The 27,642-nt window shown below is 37.3% G+C and overlaps 5 protein-coding genes across 5 annotated transcripts; 1 reads left to right on the forward strand and 4 right to left on the reverse strand.

The window, feature by feature from the left end:
• Nucleotides 1-1,005: 1,005 nt before the first annotated feature.
• LOC145234217 (receptor-interacting serine/threonine-protein kinase 1-like) lies at nucleotides 1,006-2,097 on the reverse strand. The gene is made up of 2 exons (XM_080098971.1): nucleotides 1,350-2,097; nucleotides 1,006-1,049 (listed from the first exon to the last, which is right to left on the reverse strand). The coding sequence occupies exons 1-2, from the start codon at nucleotides 2,095-2,097 to the stop codon at nucleotides 1,006-1,008; spliced, it is 792 nt and encodes a 263-aa protein (XP_079955097.1).
• Nucleotides 2,098-5,227: 3,130 nt separating this feature from the next.
• LOC145234218 (putative MFS-type transporter C09D4.1) lies at nucleotides 5,228-6,640 on the forward strand. The gene has a single exon (XM_080098972.1). It carries the CDS (start codon nucleotides 5,228-5,230, stop codon nucleotides 6,638-6,640), a length of 1,413 nt encoding a protein of 470 aa, XP_079955098.1.
• A 3,105-nt stretch (nucleotides 6,641-9,745) lies between these two features.
• Nucleotides 9,746-12,202, reverse strand: LOC145232557 (BBSome complex assembly protein BBS10-like). Its single transcript, XM_080097204.1, has 4 exons — nucleotides 12,133-12,202; nucleotides 11,675-11,869; nucleotides 10,109-11,536; nucleotides 9,746-10,040 (listed from the first exon to the last, which is right to left on the reverse strand). The coding sequence occupies exons 2-4, from the start codon at nucleotides 11,863-11,865 to the stop codon at nucleotides 9,992-9,994; spliced, it is 1,668 nt and encodes a 555-aa protein (XP_079953330.1). The 5' UTR covers nucleotides 11,866-11,869; nucleotides 12,133-12,202; the 3' UTR covers nucleotides 9,746-9,991.
• Nucleotides 12,203-12,267: 65 nt separating this feature from the next.
• LOC145232558 (queuine/queuosine transporter SLC35F2-like) lies at nucleotides 12,268-16,850 on the reverse strand. Its single transcript, XM_080097205.1, has 7 exons — nucleotides 16,448-16,850; nucleotides 15,912-16,113; nucleotides 15,535-15,642; nucleotides 15,068-15,227; nucleotides 14,422-14,584; nucleotides 13,445-13,652; nucleotides 12,268-12,992 (listed from the first exon to the last, which is right to left on the reverse strand). The coding sequence occupies exons 1-7, from the start codon at nucleotides 16,564-16,566 to the stop codon at nucleotides 12,777-12,779; spliced, it is 1,176 nt and encodes a 391-aa protein (XP_079953331.1). The 5' UTR covers nucleotides 16,567-16,850; the 3' UTR covers nucleotides 12,268-12,776.
• A 70-nt stretch (nucleotides 16,851-16,920) lies between these two features.
• LOC145234219 (uncharacterized) lies at nucleotides 16,921-27,029 on the reverse strand. Its single transcript, XM_080098973.1, has 15 exons — nucleotides 26,975-27,029; nucleotides 26,350-26,494; nucleotides 25,513-25,860; nucleotides 24,720-24,923; nucleotides 24,002-24,103; nucleotides 23,351-23,413; nucleotides 22,431-22,659; nucleotides 21,940-22,194; nucleotides 21,440-21,571; nucleotides 21,003-21,167; nucleotides 20,344-20,640; nucleotides 19,764-19,944; nucleotides 18,934-19,108; nucleotides 17,965-18,197; nucleotides 16,921-17,560 (listed from the first exon to the last, which is right to left on the reverse strand). Exons 1-15 carry the CDS (start codon nucleotides 27,027-27,029, stop codon nucleotides 17,301-17,303), a joined length of 2,844 nt encoding a protein of 947 aa, XP_079955099.1. The 3' UTR covers nucleotides 16,921-17,300.
• Nucleotides 27,030-27,642: the final 613 nt, after the last annotated feature.

A 27,642-nucleotide genomic window follows, 5' to 3' on the forward strand; every position in this document is an offset into this window, starting at 1 on the left:
TAATTCCGTAACAGTACCTATAGCTTATTTATACATTATACCTGGATTTATTAAAAGTAACAAATATTTTGTGTGTGAATACCTAGCCCGTTTACAGCGGAACGATCTGTTTTGATTTTAAATAAGTTCGGTTTACTTAATCGAGTTTACACAGAGTTGGGACTGTTTTGCTTGGTGCAAAAATTTAGTGCAGACAGGTGCGCTAAAAATTTAGCCTCAAATAGTTGTGTGTACCTGAAACGTTACAAATGCGAAAAAATGTCGAGGAAAGGGATGGTGGACAGGTAGGCTACGGCGTTGTTATTGCTGCACTTTTGTCGCCCAAGTTGACGCTTTTACGGGCGGTCTGGGAATTTCATCGTCGACGCAAATCTACTGCATATATTTTATGCCATGTGTACATAATTAATTGATATAGTAATCTATCCCTACAAGTGTGTATTTGTCAAAATTTGACCCCCCCTGAAAAAAATTCTGCCGGCGCCCATGAATTGTAGCGATTGTGACATATCCTAATTTGTGCGAATTCAGCAATAGTTGTCTATCAAAATAGCTCGTTTTTGATTGATAGCTTAAAGCTTGCGAGGAAGTTAAAATGTGTACCAACCAAAGCCAAATGTATTGACAAATCACGTTCGAATTTGTAATATTTCCTGTCGCAGTCAATAATAGGATGTAGATGCGACTGTGTGATCTGGTGTTTGCAAGCTTTTAACACTTGTTTTGTCCCGTGCTGTGATTGGACGCTGCTTTGTGCGAAAATTTGTACAAGCCTAGAGGTGCAGTTTGATGCCACGTATTTACAATTTTATAAAACGCACGGCTGATGTAATTGCTCACAACCAGGGAGTCGAACCGGTTGTCATTTTTACAACAATTAATATGTTGATGCGCTCTTTGGGGCTCGGTTTTAACGTTTGGTTAAAATTACAAAGAATGTTGGGTGTGTTTGAACCAAGAGTGGACAAACTGCCCATGGGGCAAATCCCGTCCCAACCAGCTAAATTATTCGATGTGGAGCTCTTCAACCCCACGAGAAACATTACTTGCTACAAAATTTTAAATAGCACAATGATGGTAGTTAATATTTATCTGAAGAGGCAATCTTAGTGAAATAGCTTAAAGTTTCAAAATGCACGGCTCGTCGTGACGCCATTGATATTGGTTTTAGCCCTCGGCTAGGAAAACTTGTCAAACCGTATGGTTTAAATAATAAGTCACACAAATAAAACCTTTTTTGAGGGGGCTTCTGTTGAACGCTTTACCAAGTACCGGCTTCTAAGAGCGTTAAAACTATAAATTCAATCAAGCAATGGAATGTAGGGGCTTTCGATTATTTTAAAACGTACCTGCAAACTGCATTGAAGTTGCAACACTGACTGAAAAATCTTTCAGTCTGGGCCAGTGTGACAAAGGAAACAGTTGAGAAACATTGGAGCTGGGAAGTTTTTTGATGACTTGACGAACAGACTTTCGAACTACATAATCATCCTGCTCGCTTAGCAACCTCCGAAAACTCTTTTTCACTTTCGATAGACGAGGTCGACGTGACGGATCTCCCTGCCAGCAACGCTGCATTGATTTTACCATGACATCCTTGATTGGTGAGTGTGTGATTGAAGCCAAATCGGGACGTTGTCCGTTCACAATAGCAACAAAAAGTCCATCGTCAAGATGCTTGTAAGGAAGTCGTCGCACCAAGATAACGTACAAGGTCATCCCAAAACTAAACACATCCTCTTCTTTGCTCATGCTAATTCTAGGGTTTTGAAGCCTCTCTGGTGCAGCATATACGTACGTAACCTCGCTTATAGAACCTTCAGGTGTGCCAGGTGTACGCAAACTTGTGTGATCGATAATTTGTGCACTGCCGAAATCGCCAAGTTTGCATCTAAGATCATTTGTTAGAAGAATGTTGTCTGGTTTTACATCGCAATGGGTTAGACGTTTGTAGTCGGTAAAGTTATGAAGATGGGAAAGTCCATCAACGATATCCGAAGCCATACGAAGGAGTAACACATCTGCTAGTTTAATCCTTGGATTAAAAAGGAGATCTTTAAGGCTACCGCGCGGCATGTGCTCCATAAGGATACCCATTCCATGCTGCCACTTTGAAGCGCCGTATACACGGACGATTCATTCGTGACTGGCTTGTTGCAAAAGACAAACTTCCCGCAATACTCTGTTGCAAACAAAGCATTGATTAATTGACTGAAGTCAAAAACTTTTTTATGTTTTTACCACACGTTCTACTGCCAAGACATATACGGATTTACCAGAATTGGCACCAGCCTTGAATTTTTACTCTATAGAATGTTTATCATAACTTGTTCCACATGCAGGCTTAGTAACAATAATCAAAGCCTTTATACGCAGAATAACATTAACGCTGCACCATGGATTTGCAAACTGGAAAAACGTATTATCAATTACCTATCCTCTTGCTTTTTGCGTTCTCTGGAGTTGCCATGAATGGCAACACATTTGATTGCAATAATGTCCAAAGACTTGTGATGACATAACCTGACGAGACTAGATGACCCTGAGCCCAGATTACCCCCTTCACTAGAAGGAACACATCGAATGCTTGATGCTTTGAAGTACTTTGGCTGTATAATAGCTTTGCAATAGAAAAACGCATTATTTGCATTTACAAATGTTTACATGAAACAATACTACCATATTAAACTGTTTTTGCATTTTCTTACCGTATACATTTTTTTCCAACGCATCTGCTCACAATCAAAACGGTATGTGTTTTATCTACCCGATAGTCTGTATACCTTATCTACCGGATAGTCTGCGTTGCTAACCCTAGTAAATTATTGGCAAAGCGGGGGTCACAAAAATAAACACCATTAGTGCATTTAATGACGTAAAGTGGTGTGTATTTATGGGAGCTTCACGAACAAAAGCTGCAAACATTACGGTGAAAACTTGACGTGTGTAAAGTTTTGTGGCACATGAAGGTCAATGGACTAACAAAAAAGTGAAAGTATTATCAAGCACGTTTAATAGAACAAAAACAACAAAAATAATACATGTGTTCAGCCTCTATTTTTCTTGTTTACTTCCAGTCTAGACCACTTATAAAAATATTGTTGCAAAACAAAGCCTTCTAGATAAAGTGTCTTCTTCAGATACTTTGTAACTTATTATTGAGTGAAAAAAAAATGCACTGGCAAATGCACTACGACTGCAGCATAAGGTGATTTTTTCAGGATTATCAATTTTGTGATTCTTATACCCTATAGTCCATGTTAAATCTACTGCTTGGGGGTTAAAGTTATTCTTGTTTAAACTTTATTATCAAGGCTTTCAGACATATGGCAGAGATGTGGAAAGTGTAAATGAAAACAAATCACGTCCGGAACTGCCATTTCCTGCAGAATGTACACCAAATCCGCAAACAATCCTGGTTATTGAAGGAATGCCTGAAATCAACCAGCAAAGTAACTGGCAAGATGCTAGTCGATGTCACTAATATTTACAAACATGTCCAGGTTTCGTGTCATGCATTTTGTCCAGCGCTTGTTGCAAACTGGAAACAATTTGCATTTTAACCCATGTTTCGGTGAAAACGTCCATCATAGGTTTTCTGCACTTAGAATAACATGCGTTACTTCTACGTATTAGGCGTGTTAAAGTTCATTCAGATTTTTTTGGAAGGGGGGCGGGGTTGCGAACTTAGCTACAAAGGTTATTTAAACAAGGACGAAGGACTTATAAAGGGGATTAAAAACTCCAACACAGCTTAATTTACTTCATTTCGTTTATTAACTTATAAAAACGGAAAAATGTTGTAGCGCAAAGAGCAATCAGGCCAGCGGTTTCCAACCAGGATGTCACGTTGGAAAAGTTCCATTCCAAGTCATCGAGTCAAAGAACTTAAATCGACTTTTTGTCGAATGCAGCGTTCAGTAGAAACAGTTGCGAGTCAGCTAATGTAATTTTTTTAAACTATACTAGAATACCGTACGTCAGAAAAGGTTGGGAAACACTGATTCGACCTTAATAAAAACGCACGCATGACAAATCATTTACAGCCCGGCTTTTCCAGAAACTTTTAACGTTAAGAAGAAAAATGGCGTAGATTCCTGGTCTTTATGCAGCTTTGCGCATTTTTTGCCAATGCATCTAAAAATGCTACATGCAGTTGTAATGCGTCTGCTGTTTTGGTGAAATATTACCAGGAAGGGCAGAGTCGGCGTTGGCAAAAATGTTCGTCGCAGTAGAGAGGCCGGACAATGTGCTTGCTTGTACTCGTGCTTGCTGTCAGTCGTGTGATTGACAGCCATTTTAATAATGTCATCCCTATTAGGATTCTATTTACGTTAAAAAACTAAACAGCTAGGAAAGCAAGCAGTTTTATGCAGATAACAGTCAGTCGAGTTACGTTCATTTCGCGTGGCCAAAATACACATAGCCACAACAATGAACAACATAACCAAGCCGGAAATAGCTGTTGCCAAACATTGAAACGTAGTGGGGAGGCAGAAAAGTGTAAGGCACAATCGGAGGATGAGGGCTGAACGCGCTACAGATACACCGTAAATATAAGGTGTTATGTGATCGGTGCTGTCGAAACTTGTAGGTAGTCATTTTGTGATGGTGTTGTTCTAACACAGTGGTTCTCAAACTTTTTAAGCATGCGGCGCATTAAAGTACTGAAATGTCAAATTTCAACACTATTGCTTTATATTAGTTTGAAACGTTGTCGTGCACACCAGTATTTCGGCATAATGTCCTGAAACACCAGGGACGGTTTGCACTTAAAAAAGGGAAATATTTTGCAGCACATTTGGAACTCTCACGGCACTCAGTTTGAGAATCACTGTTCTAACATAACACAACGAATAGTGCGAGTATGTTCATTGACAGGAACAGTATTCGTTGCAGGAATTGTGTGTTATTAGTCCTAAATATTTGTATTTAGGCAATCGTGTTTTCGAAAATTCAATACAATAGTCAGTATTACCAAGGTTTATGGGAAGATAAGTTTTTGAAATAGACGCTTGTTAGGGATAAAACATGCATGAAAAGCGCAGCTAAGCACATTGCATTAAAAAACTCAACTGGTAGAAATTGTTACCTAATGCCAAAACATACAGTGGTCCTCATAGAAATTATATACCGAACTAATGCTTATAGTCAGTGTGCATAATCAAGCAAGCTGGTTGTTCAGTTTTACACTGTTTGTTTTTTTAGCAGCAATCATTAGAAAATTATGGTCCCACCGACAACAAGCGATGAAAGTGAACAACTAATTGAGACAAACAGCGAAAAGGCATTGTTAATAGGACCTACAACAAAAGTGTATTTAAAAAGATGGTTGATTCTCTTTATTGCATCTGGCTCAATTTTCTTGCGGGGCTTTAACGAATCATGCTATGGACCGATAAACAACGTTCTGGCGGGTTATTTCAAAGTGTCGCCATGGCAAATAGACTGGTTTATTTTGACTCAATCAGTGGTTTACATCATCATAGCGGTTCCCATGTCGTGGATCACTGCTCGCATAGGATTTCGGAAGACCTACAACATAATGACTAGCACATTTCTATTGGGTTTTATCTTAATCACGGTGGGAATGTCAACTCAATTTGGTTTCGTGTCCGTGATAATTGGCGAAGCAATTCTTGGTGCTTCTTACCTTATATCGTGGTCGATACCTCCCCCGACAGCAGCTGTATGGTTTCCATCTAACGAGGTAGCTACTGCGGTTGCAATTCAAGTCGTGGGACGAGGTTTGGGAGAATCTGTTGGATCCGTGATTGCACCTGAATTGATAAACATTGACCAAAGTCTGGACGAAAAGCGTCTCCGTCTTGTAGGCATGTTTTCCGCAGTTACAATTTTGGCTGGGATTCTCACAATTTGCTCAGTGTTGTTTGTAACCGATTATCCACCATTGCCTCCAAGTGCGGCACAGGCAAAAGTGATAGCGGATAAAGCAATACAAGGCGATATGCAGAAGCAGAGTTTCGCTGAAGCCTTAAATCATTACAAACAGATTATGAAGCAACTCTTTACAGACTGGCACTTTGTTGGTTATTGGTATGCATTTGCCGTGTGTAACCCTGTCTTGCGGAACAACAGTGTCCTCCTGTCGTCCATTTTGTTACAAGTATTCCCTTCTCAAGCTGATCTCGACTCCAAAGCGGGCCTGGTTTTGATGGGTGGTTGGATCACATACACGATCGGTGGATTCATTACCGGTCCGCTCATTACGAAAACCAAGCGCTTTAAGGAAATCGTTCTTTTTGGCCTTCTGTTTGAAAGTATTTCATGCCTTGTAGTGTTGCTTGGTACCCGATTTCAGTCTATCAACTGCATATATGCTGGTGTGTTGGCTCAAGGCATTTTTCAGGGCATCGCCAATACTTCACTTTTCGAAATCATTGTAGAAAGTACGTACCCGTTGTCAGCAATGCTGGTAACAATGTTCACAGTTATTGGAATTGGTATTATACGCATGGGCTACCCAATCGTGGGTCGGGTAATGCTACAGACCATTGGGGCGACGGCATGTACAGCTGTGCCTTTTGTTTGTACAATGCTCGCCGCTATAGTGGTTGCACTTCTAAAGCCTCGTTACAAGCGTAGCAAAGCGGATGTGCAAGAAGTCGATAAAAACTGAGAAGAATTTTAGTTGCAAGATGGTGATTTGTCACAATCCGTTTTTTAGGCCTTCCAAGATAGAAATCATTTTAGTTTTTCAGTTTCCATGTTACACGTGACATCTTTATTGTATATTTTTAGTCACTGCCACTAAGACGTCCGTATTTATGACGCATCTTTTGAATACTTTACCTTCACACACGTATTTTCACTTATTCTTTCACGTTACTTTGTTATATTTGTTCGGATTATTACACACCTTCATGCACATAACATTCTTTACAGTTTATTATCCTGTGTTTCACTATTGTTTAGTCTGTATAATCGTTGTTATGTTTCGCCACTCATTTATTCACTTACTTGTTTTGTTTAATCGTTGTCATGTTTCGCCACTCATTTCTTCACTTAATTGTTTTGCGTGTTATTCTCACCACACAGTATCCTCACTAAATGGTTCTTGTTACACATGATGCTTTTCCTGTGTTTTATACGTTCGCCTCATATGTGCCGTTTGCGTGTTCACCCTTGTTGGTTCTGCGATACCCGGATGTGCCTCTTGGAATCACGTGATTTGTTAATCAACGTTATCAACGTGATTGGTGTGGTAAAACGTGCTTGAGAAGGAAGCATGGTCAGTCTTCCTCTGGGCGCCGTGCGAGTAACACCGTGTTGTTTTATGTCGTGTATTGCTTGCTATTGCTTGTAGTGAAACTTGTCGAATTCGGAGTTGTTTTATGTGAAGGCTTTTTATCGTTGTATTTAAACAAGGCGCCCATTAGTGAAACCAGTTTGTGGTCTTTCTTTGGCTTAGTGGTGAGCCGTTATTGCAGGGTTCGGGCCGTTTCCGAATTAGGGAGGCAGTTTTGGTTTTAAGGTATAGAATTAGGTTTAAGGGGTTGATTGGAATTTAACATCGCCACTTGAAAGATCTTTTAGCCGAATTCCCAAAGCTGCCGAAATAATTCCGTAACAGTACCTATAGCTTATTTATACATTATACCTGGATTTATTAAAAGTAACAAATATTTTGTGTGTGAATACCTAGCCCGTTTACAGCGGAACGATCTGTTTTGATTTTAAATAAGTTCGGTTTACTTAATCGAGTTTACACAGAGTTGGGACTGTTTTGCTTGGTGCAAAAATTTAGTGCAGACAGGTGCGCTAAAAATTTAGCCTCAAATAGTTGTGTGTACCTGAAACGTTACAAGTGCGAAAAAATGTCGAGGAAAGGGATGGTGGACAGGTAGGCTACGGCGTTGTTATTGCTGCACTTTTGTCGCCCAAGTTGACGCTTTTACGGGCGGTCTGGGAATTTCATCGTCGACGCAAATCTACTGCATATATTTTATGCCATGTGTACATAATTAATTGATATAGTAATCTATCCCTACAAGTGTGTATTTGTCAAAATTTGACCCGCCCTGAAAAAAATTCTGCCGGCGCCCATGAATTGTAGCGATTGTGACATAGCCTAATTTGTGCGAATTCAGCAATAGTTGTCTACCAAAATAGCTCGTTTTTGATTGATAGCTTAAAGCTTGCGAGGAAGTTAAAATGTGTACCAACCAAAGCCAACTGTATTGACAAATCACGTTCGAATTTGTAATATTTCCTGTCGCAGTCAATAATAGGTAGATGCGACTGTGTGATCTGGTGTTTGCAAGCTTTTAACAACTTGTTTTGTCCCGTGCTGTGATTGGACGCTGCTTTGTGCGAGAATTTGTACAAGCCTAGATGTGCAGTTTGATGCCACGTATTTAGAATTTTATAAAACGCACGGCTGATGTAATTGCTCACAACCAGGGAGTCGAACCGGTTGTCATACAGGTTCAGGTTCAGTTCGGGTTCGCTTCGTTTTGTTTTTAGGGGTTCGGGTTCGGTTCCGGTTTTTAAAATAGGATATTTTCGGGTTCGGGTTTTGTTCCGGTTTGGGCAAATTATCCGGTCCGAACCGGTTTGCGGTTTTTAAACCGGTTCAAATTTCCATTCGTTTCAATTTAACTCTAAACATCATCTACCTGGCCTTGTCAAACTCCAAAAGAATTTTGCCCGTGTACTGTTAATTTTTGACACGCCCTATCAGTATTATTTCGCGTATTCTTCAGTGCGCTGTTTTAAAAGATCACAAAATATAAAACAGACTGCATTTTTTACTGGTTTGGTTCCGGTTAGGGTCCAACACCAAACAAAATATGGGGTTCAACTCCGGTTCGGGTTTTTCGGAAATCGTAATTAGCGGTTGGGGTTCGGTTCGGGTTTAATGAAATTACCCGCTCAAACCGGTTCGCGGGTTCGGGTTCAGTTCCGGTTCGACTCTCTGCCCACAACAGCTTCGCCCAATAGCAGTTAACTTATTTTGCTTGTTCCCATTGCTTGCTTAGCCTAATAGTAATTCGTTTGTTGCTAGTAAGACTTGAATTTATAACTAAAGGTTATAATTATTAATTTCTAACGACCAATTGTTTTGTTTCTTAAACATTCTATTTGAATAAGCGTGTTAATTGAATAAGGAAATGAACAAACTGAGGTTTAAAGCCTTTGTTTGACGAGACTCGTGACATTGATTGACGAGGAAAACTCTAGAAGTGAAGACGAAAGTACAGGTGTTTTTATACAGAAACGTAGGCTATACAGAGACTTTATTTGATCTATTAGACTATTTTGAAATCCCGACTAGGGAAGAGTTCATCGAAGGGGTGTTGACTAGAGACATTGCCGTGCAAATAAGTTCATTTAATACCCACCGAAGGTTTATCTCTACAACGTATAACTTCAATCAACTGATCGCTCGAGATCCAGACGCTATACGGAAATTTATCAACATAACTACGGTTTTGTTAAGCCGGTTACGAAAGCCATTTACTACACCTTTGTAAGTTTGTAGTGTATATTAGGTGTCGCGGTAGAAGCTATAAATTTTTGTTTCCTGCGGCAGGAATATTACAAAGTTCGAATAAGATTTGTCAATACTTTGATTGCTACACATTTTTTAAGCTATTGAAGTTGCATTGTCCACGCTAATAACACTAAATGAAAATTGACTTACCGGTACCATTTAAATAGTACATGAATAACGCACACGCACATAACTATATCTGTAATACCAAAAGTAAGCACACATAAATGTGTTAGCAATAGCTGTATCTTTGCTTCGAATGGATAGCATTGCAGAATAACAACAAAGCGTGTAAAATTTGCCTCAAGGTAAACATAATACATTCTAGTTAAATGCAGACAACAGCAGTCATTTTAAACAGCATTTTTTTTCACGGAATTTATCGCCACATATATGCTTTCAAATGTGTTTAGACACGTTGCGTTAGACATACCAAACCAAACGTGCAAATCACAGTTGTTTCTTCGAAAATTATTAACTGGTTTTCAATCCCTCAAGGTCTTGCATGTTTCCAGAAGTAACACTGCAAAAAAAAGAATACCAATACATAAAAAATGAATGAATGGTACCAAATCAACAAATGAATGTTACCTTAAAATTGCTTCAACCTTTGCTACTTCGCAAATGGCATTGATTGCATCAGATATCACAGCAAGTTGACCAGTGAGTGAATGCAAAACTTTACATTGACTGTTGTCATCGATGGATGTAAAATCATTGTTGCATTGGTAATGTTTCCACAAAAATCGGTTTTGTTTGTCTTTTACATTGTAATCATTATAGTGCAAAGTCTTGGGAATTTCCAAAAGCATTTCACACACTATTGGCTTGGCAAATGTTAAATAGTTTTGTTCAACCTCTGTAAAACGCCTGTCGAGGACGTGTTCAATAAGTTGAGCCTTTTGAATAATGTCCTTCATTTGCATATAAAATTTTCCACATCCTTGTACACAGGAAAGTTGTTTTGAAGAACCATATGTGTTTTCAAGCCATAGTTTGATGATTAAAATGGAATTGTAAACAGCATTTTTATACTGCATACACAGTCCTGGTGATGGAGAGCACAAAACTAAAGTGTGAATTTTTTGTTCATTAGGTTCCACAACATGCAAATATCTATTGCTGCCTATTTGTATTTCATTTAATTTAACTTTTAAAATCATTTTACCAGACACACTTTCAGTAATATCTTGGACTGGTTGTACATTAAACATGACCGCAAGTTCTTTTAGCTCATCCAACGGCATGCAATCGAATAAAGTGATATCGTGAATGCTGCACAATGTATGAAAGGTTTGCTGTCCCTTTCCTTGATAAAATATCACTCTTACATTAAATGTTTTGATATTCTGTAGCCACTCTGTGCATAGCTTAGTTGGAAATGTCAATAATGAAGAATGTTTGCTATTTGTGTAATCAAATAAAGCTTCTGTTTCTGTTTGAAATGCGCCATCCCACTGAACAAATACTGCATTGCACTCTAGTTCAGTTTCTTTTGAAGGTAAAACACCACAGCTTCTATGCAGTAAAACACCTTCAAGAATTCTGCTATTATCCACATGCAAACCTGTGACTTCAACAACAAGTTGGTCATAGTTTCTCATGTAAACTGTTAATGTAGATTGCAACTGTATACCATTTCCTGAGCATAAATTCCGTAATAAATTCACAGCAAAGTCATTTAGTTTGCTGACAGTGGCTTTGGAGAACTTGCCATTCATTGAAGTTCCTATTAATGCTTTGACATTGTTCCAAAACTTGGAGTCTGAACTTTGGCATTTTATAGCATGTTTAGCACTGAACCATGTCATAAACTTATGACATTTCAAAATATTGTTTAAAAAGGAAAGAGATAATACAGTTTGTTGTCTTGCATGGGTTTGCTTGTCAACCAGGGAATTTGATGCAACAAGCTCATTTTGGTTTAAGTAGCGTAATCCCTTCTGCACCATCAGAAGCATGGTTTTTGCCCCATCTCCATACTGTTTATGGTGTTCCTTGCAGGCGTTTATGATCATTCTACAATTTAACAAACACAACTACAAATTAAAACAGGCACACTATCAAAAAGGCAAAACTCAAAAACTAACAGCTTTTACAAACATAAAAAAACTATATTTGTTGTTTACAGAACTGTTATTGTCAATTGGCACATACCTAGCCACAGGGTTGGTTAAGGTAATTGCACTTAAAATGGTGCAGCCATCATTTGTCACCAGTACATTACCAGATGTATCTTCCATTAACACTTTTCCTTCTGTGGGACCAAGCAATTTTGAAAACACAATGCAATTTTGCTCCAGTTCAGTTATCACTTGACCGATATCGATAGTTGTTGACTTTGCCATAATCCTGCCAACATTTTGAAAAGTTTTATCTTCGTTTTGTTTATTCAAGAACAGGATAATTTCTAAATGTTTCTTTGGAACCACCGTTTGGAGGTTTTATGTAGTTTGTGTGGCTACTTATATCCAGGTAAGTAAGAATAGTTCTAAATTCATGAATCATAAGTTTTTAACAGTATAACACAGTTAGGTTGGAGTAAGTTTTAAGCATGTCAGTGTGTTTTGTTTTCAGCAATAAAAGTCAACAACGGCAAAAAAATAAATACACACCTTTATGAAGTTTCAAAACATGGAAGACACCTTGTTTTATGCAAGAAACCAATGTAGTTGCAGTAACACTTTACGTAGAAATCTTAATGTCAGAGTTACAATTAAAGCATTAACCATTACCTGCAGATTATAACATCTGAAATACACACAAAAAAACAATAACAGTGGCTGGTTAAACAGGCAATTTGAAATATTTGGCAATCAGTTACAATGTATATGGAACATGTGGGCCTGTTAAACCTCTGCAAAATTGTAAACATGGCAATTAAAATTACAGTCAGTTTGTAATGTCATGAGCACCCACCCATTAGAAACATAAAACAATTTGTTAATTGATGGACTTTTAAAACATGACAATACCATAAAACCACAAATCAGAAAAGCTCAAAAAATCATAAAATGCATAATAAAAAGAACAAATAGAATAGATACTAGAGCACTTAGATATGCATGAAAAACTGAAGCATAAAAAGGCATTCATATCAAACACAGTTTTGGTTTATACTTCATTGCCACAAAAGAAAAGTTATTTTGTTGATGCAAAATATAGCGAGATAAAATTAGGCTTGAATTCCACACATATGAGACAGTACAAGGTTTTTCTATCCAGCAACAAATTTAATACATTTAATTACTGCCTAGGGTCAGTTAACAAAAACACAGTTTGATTTAAAGCAGGTTCCTTTGGTCTCAGTCAAAGGTTGATCTTCATTACTTTGGGAATTAGGAATTGAGTTTAAACTTCCTGAGTGTGAATTAGCTATAGGCGGTTCTGTCATTCTTGGTACTGGTGGTTTTGAGTTATAAATAACCAGTGCACAGACTATGGTGATGAAGGACACAACGTACAGGGCTGACATCTGTAACATAACAAATATATACAATGTTTGCTGTTGTGTTACGACAGTTAGCAAAAATAACTACTTAGGTCAGATATGGATGTTTAATGGTTCTTAGCAAGGGTATCAGTGCCAACAACAGAGCAATAACAATTTCCACAGAAAGTGGACAAGTTAAAAACTACTTTACAAATTGGGCACCTAAAATAGAAACAAATACCAGGCAAATTCTATCACCCTTCCAATGACTACTAAAGTAGCTTAGTCAGATGAAATTGTCTGCAAAATTTTGTGTGATAATGTTTATCTATTGAGGAGGGCATTTTAAAATGACCTATTTGTTCATGAGGCAGAAAAGGTTGTAAAACACAGTGTTACAGTAATTGGGCATTTTTTTAATAGTTTTTTCTTGCTCCAGGATTATCTAAACATGTTTTTAAATATTCCCAAAAATGTACTGTTTGAACACAAACCTTGTCTTGGAATAAGAACAAGCCCGCAAACAGTGCATAGAGATCAGCAGTTAAGAGGGAAATGTTGACTGCAGTGGCACTACTCAGCTTCATCACAACTGGCATAAGCGAATAAAGCAAAAACATGCAAACTGCAAATGCAGCCAGCAGAAGAATTATGGTACTGTTCCACTGGAGTGCAGCCAATGTTTGTCGTTCCAATATTGCCCTATAAAAACACATAAACAAAAGACATTGTACTTTAACAGCTTTCAAACAGGCATAGTTTCATTTGTACTGTCTGCACTAAAATTTTTGAAAAAAATGATCCTCATTCAACAGAAAGAAAATTGTGTCTTTGTTTCATTTTTAACCTCAGCAGCCAGGCAATGCAAAAATGTGATATGCTCACAATACATCCACTGCCAAGATGCATATTTTTATCTAAAGTCTGTTAAATTATATTAAAATTATTTCGATTTAGAGTGTTGTTGACTGCAAAACCCTACAGATCCTACAGCATTTGAGCAATGCTCAAGCCATTTGCTCAGGTAAACACTTGGTCGCTGAGACAGGGCAAGAGGCAGTTGGGTGAAGCAATTGGCCACCATGCCGTTAAACAGAAAAATTAAATACAATCAATGAAACCGTAACCTATGAGTACAACAAATGGCAACCTAAACAGAAGCAGTGTTATGCTTATGTCCCCAAATTATGTAAATACTGTAAACCAGCTTAAACAATGTGTTATCGTTATAATAATCAAACTATTTGTGGTAATTAGGGAAAGAAAATACCAATCAGTTTGCACCCAGTTGTAGTTTCAGTTTGCACCCAGTTGTAAAACTGTTCCATTGGAAAATAATGATTAAGAGTTAACATGGTACATATGTGGCTTGCTTGCATGTATGTATCATATTTAACTGTCAATATTACATTTGCACATATACTATTCTTTTTCCATTGGAATATGTTTGAAAGCAGTTTTAGATACTTACATCTGAATTCCTGAAATTATGGGACAAAATAACCCATACATTCCGAGAAACTCAACATTTCCTGCTGAATGCCGCTTTGCAATAAATTCCATTGAAACATTTGAGATTCCATAACACACAGCTCCAGCTAGTACAAGAACATCACCCAAGGCCGGATTACTCCCTGCAATGCATAAATTTTTAGTCATATTCCCTATGAACTTGTCAAATTCTTGCATTGTATTGTAAGAAATTCAATTTTGTACTTATTACAGAGCAGTACAAAACACTACCCTAGTGACTCTGGGTTGAAAATATGCCAAAATAAAAAGGCAATGGACAATGCATCTTGGTGTGACATCATGAGTTAATGCCCTAAGGTTAAAAATGGATTGGTCAATATATAGGAAATAAAAATTATTGAAACAGGTGGTTAAAGCGAGCACAATAGCCATGTAGGGAGATATTGTCCAAGTAGATGTCACTTTAAACTGGAATTTAAAAAAGCTGCTTTAAAGTGAAATAGATCAAAACACAGAAGCATGATATAAGTACAACTTGAAATTGAAATACATGTGCAATCCAGTACTTACTACAAGGTAATTTTTAAAATTCTATGACTGTGGTCATTCCAGTCATAACATCAAGATTACAGTCCATTGTTTACCTGATTCACTGCTCTTTCCCACAATAACATCGGCACCAACCATACATGCAACCCCCACCAATGCAATGAACACTCCCACATAATGAACAGGCAAATATCGAATTTTCAACAGCAAATAGGAAAGTACCATTACAACTGGCAAAATAAAGCAGTCCAGCAACTGTCAGTTAAAAAAAAGGTTGTTACTGTTTGATTTTAGTATTTGTTATGTAATATCATGATTTTGGTGGGACATTTGATATCCGTTTTTGATGGTTTATTATCTAAACATGAAAAAAATAAACCTTTTGACTGTGTTTGTGATAAATATCTATTCATGCCTGGCAGCAATATAAATGACAGAAGATAATAATAAAATAAATACTTACACCAAAATAAGAACTAACAAATGGTTTAAATATACTGTTAAATGTTTTGTGCTGGCAGCAAACAAGATAGATGTACAGGAATTTGAACAAAAAACTTGCCTGAACACTTGTCAGTGATGTATACTGGTATGCCAAAACTACCATATAATTTGCTTCAACATCAAAAATGGCAAGAATTATATACTTCCACCAATTTTCCTTCAGTACCTAAAGGTAAACATAAAAATTACAAAACTGCGAGAGGCCTACACCATATTAAGACATAGACAATTCCATTTTGCTGAGTTATTCTGGCAATTGTATCTTTTAAATTATTTAAAAAAAAACAATTGCCAGAACAGCTCTATAAGGTTGATGTTATGTATGGCAGCACCTTATGTACATACGAGATAATTCTATTGAGTCAATTAAAGATTTAAATCAAAGTGTTGTTTGGATGATCAGTAGTACTCACACACCAATAAAAATGTCCTTACATGAAATAACAGAATTTTTCCATCTTCAGTTCTTTTGCAAATAAGCATGGTTGTGTAAACCAAGCACAGAAGAACATAGTTAAGGAATCCTTGGAAGACTGGAAGTGATACATTGTGTCTGTATAAATATTCACTTGAAACAGCTGTTCCACAAATCAAAAGTGACAGTCCCTGTCCATATAGCACTGGTTTCAAAACTCCCCTAAAACAATAAAAAAGATTGGTATTTTAGGTTTGTAAAATCTTTTCCATTGAAGTTTGAAGCAATACCTAATACTTGTGCAAAAGCATAAAACGTCTGAGTGAACCTGAATTGTTAACTATAAAAATATGTTAAACGTTATATAGCACAGTCTCATGCTCTTCAAAATAACATAAAGTTGACAAATGTTTCTAGTAATTATTTCAAAATAAAAGATTATATTTTTTTTTGTTCAAAGGGGCATATGATTAGCAATGATTGACTATTGAGTTGGTAGAAATCAGATTTCAGTATTTAATATGTTAACTTGCACTCGATGTAACTAATTACTTACCAAGTAAAAACATGTTTTAGACCTCTTTTTACTTTAATAAATGTCTGAGATAATGTAGTACTTGTAGCACTTGAAGATGTTTGAATCACATCAGTTTCGTTAGTTGTAATTTCTTCCATAATTAACTAGTATTATATTTATAAACCCGCTGTTCCTATGTTCTGACTATCGTTACATTCATGTGTTAAAATATTCAGTTACCCTTAATTTATCTCCAACAAACTTTGTTTGGATTTCTTTAGTACTACTGCAGTAAGTACTGCTGTTGGTTTTCCTGTATTGGGTGGAATCCCTAAACCGGTGTTCTACGTCACACTATAGAAATCATTTCACCTTGCACGTGCAAACACAAAAATCACACCTTTCACGGCGAACAGATGGAAATTATTACCCGTTTTTGTTTTCTAGCTAATTTTTAAGAAATTATAATTAAAACGATGATATCATACGAGTAATTTTTGCACGCAGTTCGGTCGATTTTCACGTAGCCTACAACAACCAATGATTTTTTATTTATCATTTTCCTGACCAATCACGGCGGTGAAAAGTAATGTGTTCGGTAAAATGCAATGCGCTTATGTAAACAAGTGCTGTTGTGCAAAGTGTTTACTTTCATTAAACTGACGTGCCTGAATTTCCTTCAACACATTAACAAAGGTCCAGAAAAATTGTGGGAAAACAAGGTTTTTCGTTGAAAAAAATTACCATGCTTTATTTATGTCTACTACTGCAATGCACAAATAAATGTATAGGCTATAACAATAATTTAACAGTCACAATGAAACTGTACAGCAAATACCACACATTTACACATTAACAACAACAAAAAAACATGTTTAGAAGCCTTCTGTGTTCAGCTGACAGAAAAACTGCTTGCTCGAGACGTTGTGTGGCCGTGTTTTCTTCGCTTCACTGAAGCCATCAGCTTATCTAATAGGTTAGAATAGACAATAGGGTTAAGAGCACTATTGATTGGAAGCAAGATTATGGCTGAAATAGCGTATGCTAACGAAGGTATAGATACACCGGAAAAGTTTAGAAACGCCATGATAGAGATCGGAACCCAGCAGCAGAAATCAGTGACAATAAGACGAATGATTTTTCGTTGTATTTCTGCAAAAAAGATAAAATATTAAACGTGAATGTTTATATTCATTGCACCAAGGGTCCAGTTGATGGCGTAGTTATTATTTTTTCTTAACAATAAATCTGTTTTTTTTTTCTATTGACGTTTTAAGTTATTAACGGAATGTGTATATTTAATCACCACAAACATTAAAGGCTGTAAGACTTTGTGCAATCTCCTGAGTAAAAAAAACTCTTGTTTCTAGTGTTTCCATGATTTACTATTTACAAATGCAGTCAAATTTCTGCTCGGCTTGTAATAAATCATGACGCATATGACCAAGTGTGCACTTAATTATATGGCCTCTATATTGTTTAATGTTGCGCCGGTGAATATTCTTAGCGCATTTTCTTGCTATGTTTAAACTTTAAACTTTAAACTGATTTCAAACCTTGATTTTGTTTGTTAGCTTTTCCCTTTTTCGATCTTCGCTTCCCCTTCCTGTGTTCTTCCTTAGTCTTTTTAGTCTGTCCCAATGTCTTCTTGTAGATCACGATGTAAGCAGTTGACACAAAAAGAAATGCCACGAAGTTAAAGATGCTGATGGCCAACGAAAAGCCCCAAGCTTTGTCGGATAAAGTCACAAAGATCTTTGGTAGACACACGCTGTCTACACTGTAGTAACTGAAAATGAAAGCGTGTGTTTCAGTTTGATAAATCACAACAATGTTATAAAATGCAGCAAAATATAAAGTAGTTAACGGGACTTATTCGTCTTGGCATAGTGCAACTCTTCGCATGTGCTTTTGTAACAAAAATGAAAATAAACGCACCAAAAGGAGAACTCCACTTCAGAGTTGTAAGTCGGGCCGGTTTTTTCGGGTCGGGTTCGGGCCGGATTCGGGCTTGAGTCTTTTAACGTAAACGTTCTTGTTTCGGGCCTGACTTTACACTCTGTGTCAGTACTTTTTTAAATAAACCTAATGTCAAACAGCCCTAAACCGCCTTGTTTAGGGCCAATTGTCCAGTATTGTATAGTGTGTTTGTTGCATTAATTCTTTCCTGAGACTCCAATGCATAGTCCCGTCAATCAAAGTTTCGGGCCAAAACGGGCTTCTCAAAGTCAATTCGGGTTCGGGCCGGGTTTCGGGCTTGTACTTTTGAGTTCGGGTCGGGTTCGGGCTCCAATTTCAGGCCCGTTTACAACTCTGTTCCACTCACCAATGACACTAAATTAATTTCTATAAACGAGTAATGCCCGTTTTTAGCCTGAAACGGTGTCACAAACAAATAATTTGTTTGCTTGTTTTTCCGCAAACTTAAAAAATTTGTAATACACTGACCCAGGCAAATAGCCGAACAAGTAAACTTCATAGTAGAAATGACCATTATACACGATTCGTTAAATCTTTGTACTTACTTAAAGTATCGATAGATTTCAAACTTTTTGCCATGTCCGTGCTGGCCGTTTAGTATTAATTCAAAGTCGTACCACGAGGAAGCTGCAGAGATCTGTACAATTTCACGTTTAAGACTTTGGGGATGCCGACTGGCGGGGCCAAATGTCAACATACGATCCATGAACTGATGAAACACTGTGAAAATAAAGTTTTATAAAACAAATGTTGTTTTGAATATGCCCCTAAAACAGTGGTACACTTGTCTACAATGACCGACATGAGTAAATAAAATTGTAGTAAGCTAAGTGCTGAAAGTGTTAAACAGATGAACCAGCACTTAAATCTTTTAATATTAACAGGACTTTTGCACAGTGATAATGCATCCATGTTTGCTTTGTTGTTTTTGTTTCACAAATAAATCTTTTTATTATCAACAAACTTAAACAGGATTTTTAAATCCCTATTTCGAACCCCATACTGAGGTGCTTCGTAACCCCAATGGTACACATAGCTACCCATTCCCAAAATATTGCTTTGTTTGATGCTGGACAACAGACAGGTACTGTCTGCATGAGCAACGCCAATTGATAATGTAAACTCTGGTAATCCCAAATAATGTTTAATCAATTGTCACAATAAAGTATTGAATCAAGCATTTCGCAAAACTCAATTCGATGTCCGTATTACAGGAATTATTCGCAGTGAGTGAAATTTGCATTTAACTTGCATTGTCAATTTTTGTGGGGTAAGTTGGCTAGACGTTGACGAAATCACTGTACATCTAGCTTTTTAAATAGCGGAAATTGGGAAACTGGTTCGAGGTTGCATCGTTTAGCTTAACCATATTTACCTGGAAAATCGACGACCACACTTTTGAAAAAGGGCATGTCGCTAATCCACGCTTTGGTCGTAAATTTGCTGTGAAAATGTGAACTTAAAGGGATGCATGCGATGGACCACGTGACCGCCCAAACGATTAACAGCAACAAAACGACGATTTCAGTCCTGGGTTTTGCACTTGCGTTGAAAGGCTGAAACAACAATGAATACCTTATTTTATCTTTTCTAACCACTTTGTCCGTTCCAAATGTGAGATTTTTCAGAATTATAGCAACTTTTACGCGCACGTATTGCCTATGTATAAAATAAACAGAACAAATTGTTTTAACAATGTCAAATCAGAAATTTACCAGAAGACTGTCAATATAACCCAGCTGAAATAAACTTTTGCAGCAAGATAACTGGACTTAACATTTTGGAACCATGCATTACAGTTCAGAAATTTTCCTACTTTATTAAACGTTTAAAGCAACTTTACAAAATTTTATACGATCACAGAGTTCGTTTGAGACTTTTATGACAAGTTTTCAAATAGCATCCGACAATTTTGCAACTGGCCTTTGTAAAAAAATATACATTTTATGACTTACGTTAAAAACTGCATACAGACGCAATGATGTCAGCAGGACCATAGTCATCACTGACGCTTCGCTGGAAAGAACCACAAGTACTCCCATCACCGTACAAGTCGAACTTGACCTCCAGTAGAGATCGTTCTCACAATATTTTCCCGCGTAATGTACTTCAGCTGCTCCCAGCATTATCAAATAAACTCCCATCAGTAGATCGGATATAGCCAGATTAAGAACTAACATATGGTTTGATCGAAGAGAGGCCGACTGGTTTTGGTAACCTTTGAGTGCTTGGGCTTCGGTTATAAAAATGTACTGCAAAAAACATGGAAATAATTCGTTAAATTTTTATCATACCAAATACAAGAATTTTGGGACATAGCTTATCGTTTAAAGCTCATCAAGAGTGTACAACTACATAGCTGAAAAATATGTCACAGAACGCTTTATAATAGGATGTATCTGCAGCGCGTTTTACCATTGTCCACCATTCGTGCCCCTCACTATTTTGCGCTCGTTTTAACATTGCGCAGCTTTTCAGTGCTATTGTGGTCGCTATGTTTTCTTTCACCAAGCGAAAGAAATTATACTCAACTCAACAGCATAGGCGGGTATTTTTTAACACAAACCATGCCTATTTGACGAATAGAAAACAAAAATAAACGCCAGGTACTGACCAAGTTCCCAAATATCGCGAGAATCCCCATAATCCAAACGAAGGCGTGGAGCACAGAGCTCGATAGGAGATCGGATCTTGAGGAAAGAGCGTTATTTGCAATGTTGCTTCGATTAGTCGGGCATTCATCACTCCAATCCGTGCAGTCTCCCATCCCGTTAAAAACCTAATCCAAAACAATTTGCTTTAACATTTAATAAAAAAGAAATAAAAATTAAGTGACTGCCTGCATTTTATTGTCAAGAAGATAATGCAGTTTTGCCAAAATTGGAATGATCAGCATTTTAAAATAAATGTGTTGTTGCCTTTTTACTCCAGTATTTGCAGTGGCGACAATTTAATGGCTAGTTCAAAAATCGCATAAAATATATAAAAAGAAGATTTCATCATTAGGATAGTTTTTGCAAAACATGAATTGCAAAATTTTTCTGATAAAACCTTTTGTTTGACGACAAACAGTGGATTCCTGTTTTCGCAGTAGAATCGTCCATCTCCTGTGCAATTCATTTCGTCTTTTTGATTGTCACATGATATCACTTCATCACATACCTCGCGTTTGCTAATGGACACCTAAACAAAAACATTAACTACAAAACGACAGGTGTTCGACATAGGGTTGTGGGCTAGGTCGAGCTTTCCAGTAGGATTTGGGGTTTAGGTTTTTGAAACTGATATACTCTATTAAGAGTTCTCAACTCTGCCACATTTACAGCAAAGTTTTACTTTTTATGCACGAATATCCGCATCGATACGCATCGATACTGCCTGTATATCTTTTCCTCGACATATTTTCAAGCCAATTGACTTATTTTATTCGGTAAATTTAGATTTCAGTTTAAAATTTCCTGTTTAGATTCGTTTTAGGCTCTGCACTTTCGGGTTCGAGATTAAATATTTGGCCCAAAACCAATCGACTTATTGGGTACAGGCATGCATACCTTTTTTCCTTGTAATGCTTTGCAGTAGTATCGATTTTTGTGTTTGCAAAGAGCCCTCTTTTCATCCACTCCGTTATAACAATCTTCGACTCCGTCGCATTTCTGTGACAAAGGAATGCTTACTCCTCCCTTTTTCAATCTACATCGAAATTTATATCGACATGTCATTTCGTCAGTGATATATGTGTGAAGTGGGCAGTCCACAACGCCGTCGCACACCTTTCTTCGAGCAACAGTTCCAAGCACCGTTTTGTTCTGCAGAAATTGAAGATAGTATAGCACAGCTTCTAAGCACAGGTATTTTTGCCAAAGCATTAGGTCGATTTATCACTGACTTTAAATTTTTACAAGTTAGAACAATCAAAATTGTTTAGTTTCTAAAAGTAAATTAAGACTGAAAGCAAACTGGGAAAATTTCTCGCTACTTTTTATTCTTAATTTTCTACGATATTGCTTATATTATGTTGGTGCGGCAAAACTTTCTTCTGTACCTTGTTTCGACACGTAAAGTTCGAGAACACGGCCTTGTTCACAGCACTGTGGTTACAGGTGAATTTGTTTATTTTAGCGATTGTCGCATTGTAAGGGCAACTTGCAGAGCATTCGTCTTCTGGAGTATCCGTGTAAAAATTGACACGCGTTCTCTTTAAACAGTCGGCGTGATGAGTGCAGAAGTCACCATTGACCTGATGGCACGAGTTTGTCGCCATTCTTGTGCATCTACAATATGTAAAAAAATTATCGCAGGATTACAGTCCAGATGATAAGTCCGATAACCTGGACCCACAAGAAATTGCAAGAAAGAGAAAATGATATAAGGTTTGCACCTCGGGCAAATGAAATCAACAGATTGACACAAATTTAACTTAACAAATTAACAAAATATTTTTTAAACGGTTTGCACGGCGACGAAACACCCAAAAATAAATTTGAAACAAACACTTTCAAGCATTTTAGTTGTAACGACACCTTTTCAAGCGAAAAGCAACATGCACGAATTTTGGTGGTACACATCATAGGCTATATTGTTGTAAAGGTTTTGGTACAGTAGTGTACTTCTTTTAACTTTTGCACCAAGAATGATTTGTGCGTCGTTGCTGTTGGCAAATTGTCAGTACTAGAAATGTTATTGACTGCGTCTCATACTAAGGATTACACCAAAATCCATAAGGCGTAAACCAAATTCAAAGACTTACTATACGTAACTGAATAACAAATCAGTATAAAACATTTCAATCAGAAGTTGCACCAAACATGAACAGTTTAACTTCAAACCTTAATCACTTTGGAAAAATAATCACTTTGTTATTGTTTGATTTAGGGACTGGTTTAACATGCTACATGTGGAATGCAGTTCAATCGCCTTGAAGTAAAGGAAGCCATTATTGAACATAAAAATCTGTAATATTACCTGCACGGTTGCCCGACTGTAGTGGCGTTGGCACAAGGCAATGTACCTTTGCAGTATCTGTACCTGAAAAGAAAAACAAGTTTCAAGTTCTTGCACAGTTCGAAGGTTTAAGGCAGGGGTGGGGAAGCTACTAAGTACTGCGGGCCGCATGAATTGCAAAATATTTTCGGGCGGGCCAAATATTTTTTATGTTCAAATTCCGTGCAATAATACCCTAGGCACACAAATGATTTTATATTTCATCGCTCCAGATTTGATTTTTTCTTTGCTGTTACTTGTTTGCAACAAACAAGGCATACAGGTTTATCACTTTTTTCGACTAAAATCTGTCCATTCTTTCTGGAACACCCTAGCTCCATTTAAAACTAACACCACATGGCAAATGATTTGTTACTGCAAGGAGAGACAATCGAGTGACTGTTACGTTACAAATATAGCAAGTGGTTGAAAGTGTGGCCATTTTAATAAGTTTGGCTTCAAATATAGAAATGTCGAAGTCTTTTCAAGTAAATATTTGTACATAAACGTTTTATTATTGTTTTTTTTTTATGCTACGTTTTAAACTGTACTTTAACAAAATTGTGACGCGGGCCACTTTCAAAAGGCAAGCGGGCCGCAGGTTCCCCACCCCTGGTTTAAGGTCATGCTTACTTTTCGTCCATTCCATCATTACAATCCAAAACTCCATCACAAACCCGAAATCTGTCAATGCATTTTCCCTTGTCACACAGCAATTGGCCAATTTTACACGACCTGTTAAAAAGTTTGGGTAAAAAGGGTGTTAAAATATGTTAGGGAAAGCAAATTTTGTGCCTGTTGAGTTGAGTTTAGTTTATTTCGCTTGGTGAAAGAACACATAGAGACACAATGCACCTGAACAATCACCAAGCCGGAACTAGTTACGCAACGTTAAGACGTGTTGTGGGGCTAAAACGTGGAGGGCACAATTGGTGGATCATAATTTAACCAACCGTTTTAGCTCGGTCTTACCTTATTGGCAAATCAAATTACAAGTAAACTAGAAAAATATTTGGGTGTATACATGAAAGGAAAACAAATGTACAGTCGAGAAGTCACATCTAAACAAGCTACCTGGCAAGTAGTACACAGAGCGCATGGGTGAGTGTGGTCAGAGTATGCCTAGTTTGGACATTGTGCTGATGTGTTGGGCCATTGCTTTTTAGACTGTTGCTCACAACAAACTGAGGTGCCATAATCTGGCAACACTTGCCTGCCCTTTAACCCTATCGTCTTAACATCAGCTGCACCGTTAAACCTTACTCTTCCGTACAACAATAGTGATCGCATTGTAAACAATTAAATGTTGAGAAAAAAATGCTACTAAGAAAACCAACGGAAAAGTGCTTACGTTTTTTTCTTTAGGATATCGTGGTAAGTGATGACTTTGTTGCAGATGGAAGTTACTGAAGACTCGCAAAGACATTCGTCGCTCATGTCAGGACAATCAATCACGCCGTCGCACATACTCGTACGTGGAACGATCATGGAACCATCGAGGCACAAGAAACACAAGGAGAAATTAAACTTGGCGAGACTTGATTTGCGGATGTCCCTAAACATATGAGATGTCAGCAAGGTTCAAGAGCCTGCACGATGGCCAGGGTTATTTATGTTTACATGAACTGTGCATGACAGTGATGCAACATAGACTTCACGTATAGTTACTCCAATTAAGACTCAGATACACAACGAAAATTGACGAGATAAAAATTAGACACGGTCGTGTTTGAGGCCAATGTGTATTTCGAAAAGCAACTTTACATCGGTTAACAGCAACATGTAGTTCCTGCACAGAAAGTTACAACAAACACCAGAAAACGTCTTTGACCAGGGCAGGATTAACTATTAGATATTCACTACACACTTGTGTATATCGCGCACCAAAAAAAGAAGGACCACAGAAACTTTTTAGCGGTATTTTAGTATTACAGTATACCATCCAATTCGAATTTTTGTGGGCTGACAGTGCGACGTCTAAAAGTGTAAATAATGTAAAGAAAAAACGATAACTAGCATTTTATGTTTGGAAGGTCATGTGCAACGCAATTCAAAACTATGTCGCATGCCTCTGCGGGCCATAGTTTGGTCATATGTGGCACAATACAACAAAGGTAATGTTTCTAAACGTTGTGCTGGTTTACCTTGGAATTTTTAAAAGTTTGGGATCAGCCACGTAGCACAAATCAGAGCCATCTGTACAATCCTGCACGCCATCGTAGACCATCACTTGAGGAATTGTACACTTGTGACCATACCGCACGCATTTAAAGCCGTGTCCGTTGTTCCAGCGTGACACTGTGGGGCAGTCGTTGCATGTAGTTTTGTCACATATATTTGTTCGCTTTACGCAAGTTCCACTAGGGCATAGAAAATGGCTGGTACATCCGATGTCGCAAGGGGTCTTTCCAACGCACGTCACTTTTTCGTTGCAGACAAGATATCGATTTATAAAACAGGATCCGTTGTGGTTATTCGCTGCGTTGTTACAACTAAAAAACAATTTTGTGGACAAACTAGTTGCTTAAAAATGAGTTTACCACACATTCAGCAAATTCTGTCAATAAACTCACGTAACCAGTGTGAATAAATATACTAAAAAAAGAAGTGAAAGCGATTTGCTTTATCCTTTGACGTTCACCAGAATCTCATGCTATCTTAAGTGATATAAAAGGCTAAAATAGACAATCCGATTACATAATGTTTATCGTATTAGGTTTAGAACAAGACATAATATCAAAAAGAAAAAAATAGATTATATTTCTTCACCAAATCAAGTCAATTAGCGCAAGATATTTTGAACTTTTCAACTAGACTGAATTAATAACCCTAAATGTCATTTTAGTCAATTGCCAACAACTACCGACAACTACATTGTATTGCCTTGACTTTTGTTAAAAAAGCTAATGCTACATCCTTTTCAAAACAGTTTGATCAACCTTCGGGATTCTTAGGAAGTGTCAATTCGTTACATGCATTACCTCACTAACGGAAGGGTATGATTCGCTGCATGATTGACCTTTAGCTCATCAGTTCCGTCCACACAATTTGCTACACCATTACAAAGATTCTTCATCCATATTTTTTGAGTTTTCCGCACGAGGCAAGTTATATGGGGTCCAACTCCTATATATAATTGAGAATTTAAATTTTGGAAAAAAATAAAGCACATAGCTTAAAAGACAGAAAAACGAGACGTGTTTACAACATTTCATAATAATTACATAAACGTTACATTTGGGCCTAAATTGTCCGTTTAGACATGGGCGCCGGCAGAAATTTCCAGGGGGGGGGGGGTCAAATTTTGACAAATACACACTTGCAGGGACAGATTACTATATCAAGTAATTATGTACACATGGCATAAAATATATGCAGTAGATTTGCGTCAACGATGCCCCCTGAGGGGAGCCCTCTTGCCCCTACGTGCCGGCGCCCATGCGTTTGGATAAAAAAACAAAAAATTTAAAACAAATCATTGATTTTTTAAAACAAAACATACCAAGCAAACCTTTTATGTTTCAAAACAAAAGCTACAAAGCAAATGTATATGTATGAAAAGTTTTCTTGCTGTATAACACTGTGTGTAAAAGTTTTAATACTAACCTTCAACAACCATGGGCAAAACAAGGAAACAGGAAATTATGATGAACACATTCATTGTTTATCTATTCACCAACTTTGTTAATCTGCTTTGCTCAACAGCTGTTACACAAATATAACTGCAACTAACGAATATTTAAATGTTATATCAGATGTTTTAAAATTAACATAGGTAAAAATATAATGGAACCGTCAGTTTGTGTGCTATCCTCCTTCTTGCATTCACCTTTTTTCGTGTAAAAACATGTTTCAAGCTCAATTGACAGCTTGCAGTAATGATGATTACAAAGATTGTGGAAACGTCTGCTCTAAGGTGTATTCTATGTACGCAAGTTTTCTGGTAGTTTGTTTTTGATAGTGCACATTTTCTAAGGTAATTTGCAAGTTTTAACCAATATTTAAGCAGTGAAATAACCAATTTGTAAACAATTAAATATACTGGTATTGGGGTCAACTGCATATTAATTTTCTAAATATTGAATCTAGAAGCAGATTTACTTAGTAGCTCGCCTAATCTCATTTCACAATTAAAAATTTGTAGCCTACTGGATTTCAACAGTTCAGTAGCTACATGTGCCTAAACTTTACTTGCCTTAAATACCAGACAACAAACCATCAAGCCGTCAATATCCTAATAGTGCTGCAGACAAGTGAGGATGTTGTGGTAATCA

This window comes from Phallusia mammillata, chromosome 6, assembly GCF_965637545.1.
Source record: "Phallusia mammillata chromosome 6, kaPhaMamm4.hap1.1, whole genome shotgun sequence".
In the NCBI taxonomy this organism is placed as follows: Eukaryota; Metazoa; Chordata; class Ascidiacea; order Phlebobranchia; family Ascidiidae; genus Phallusia; species Phallusia mammillata.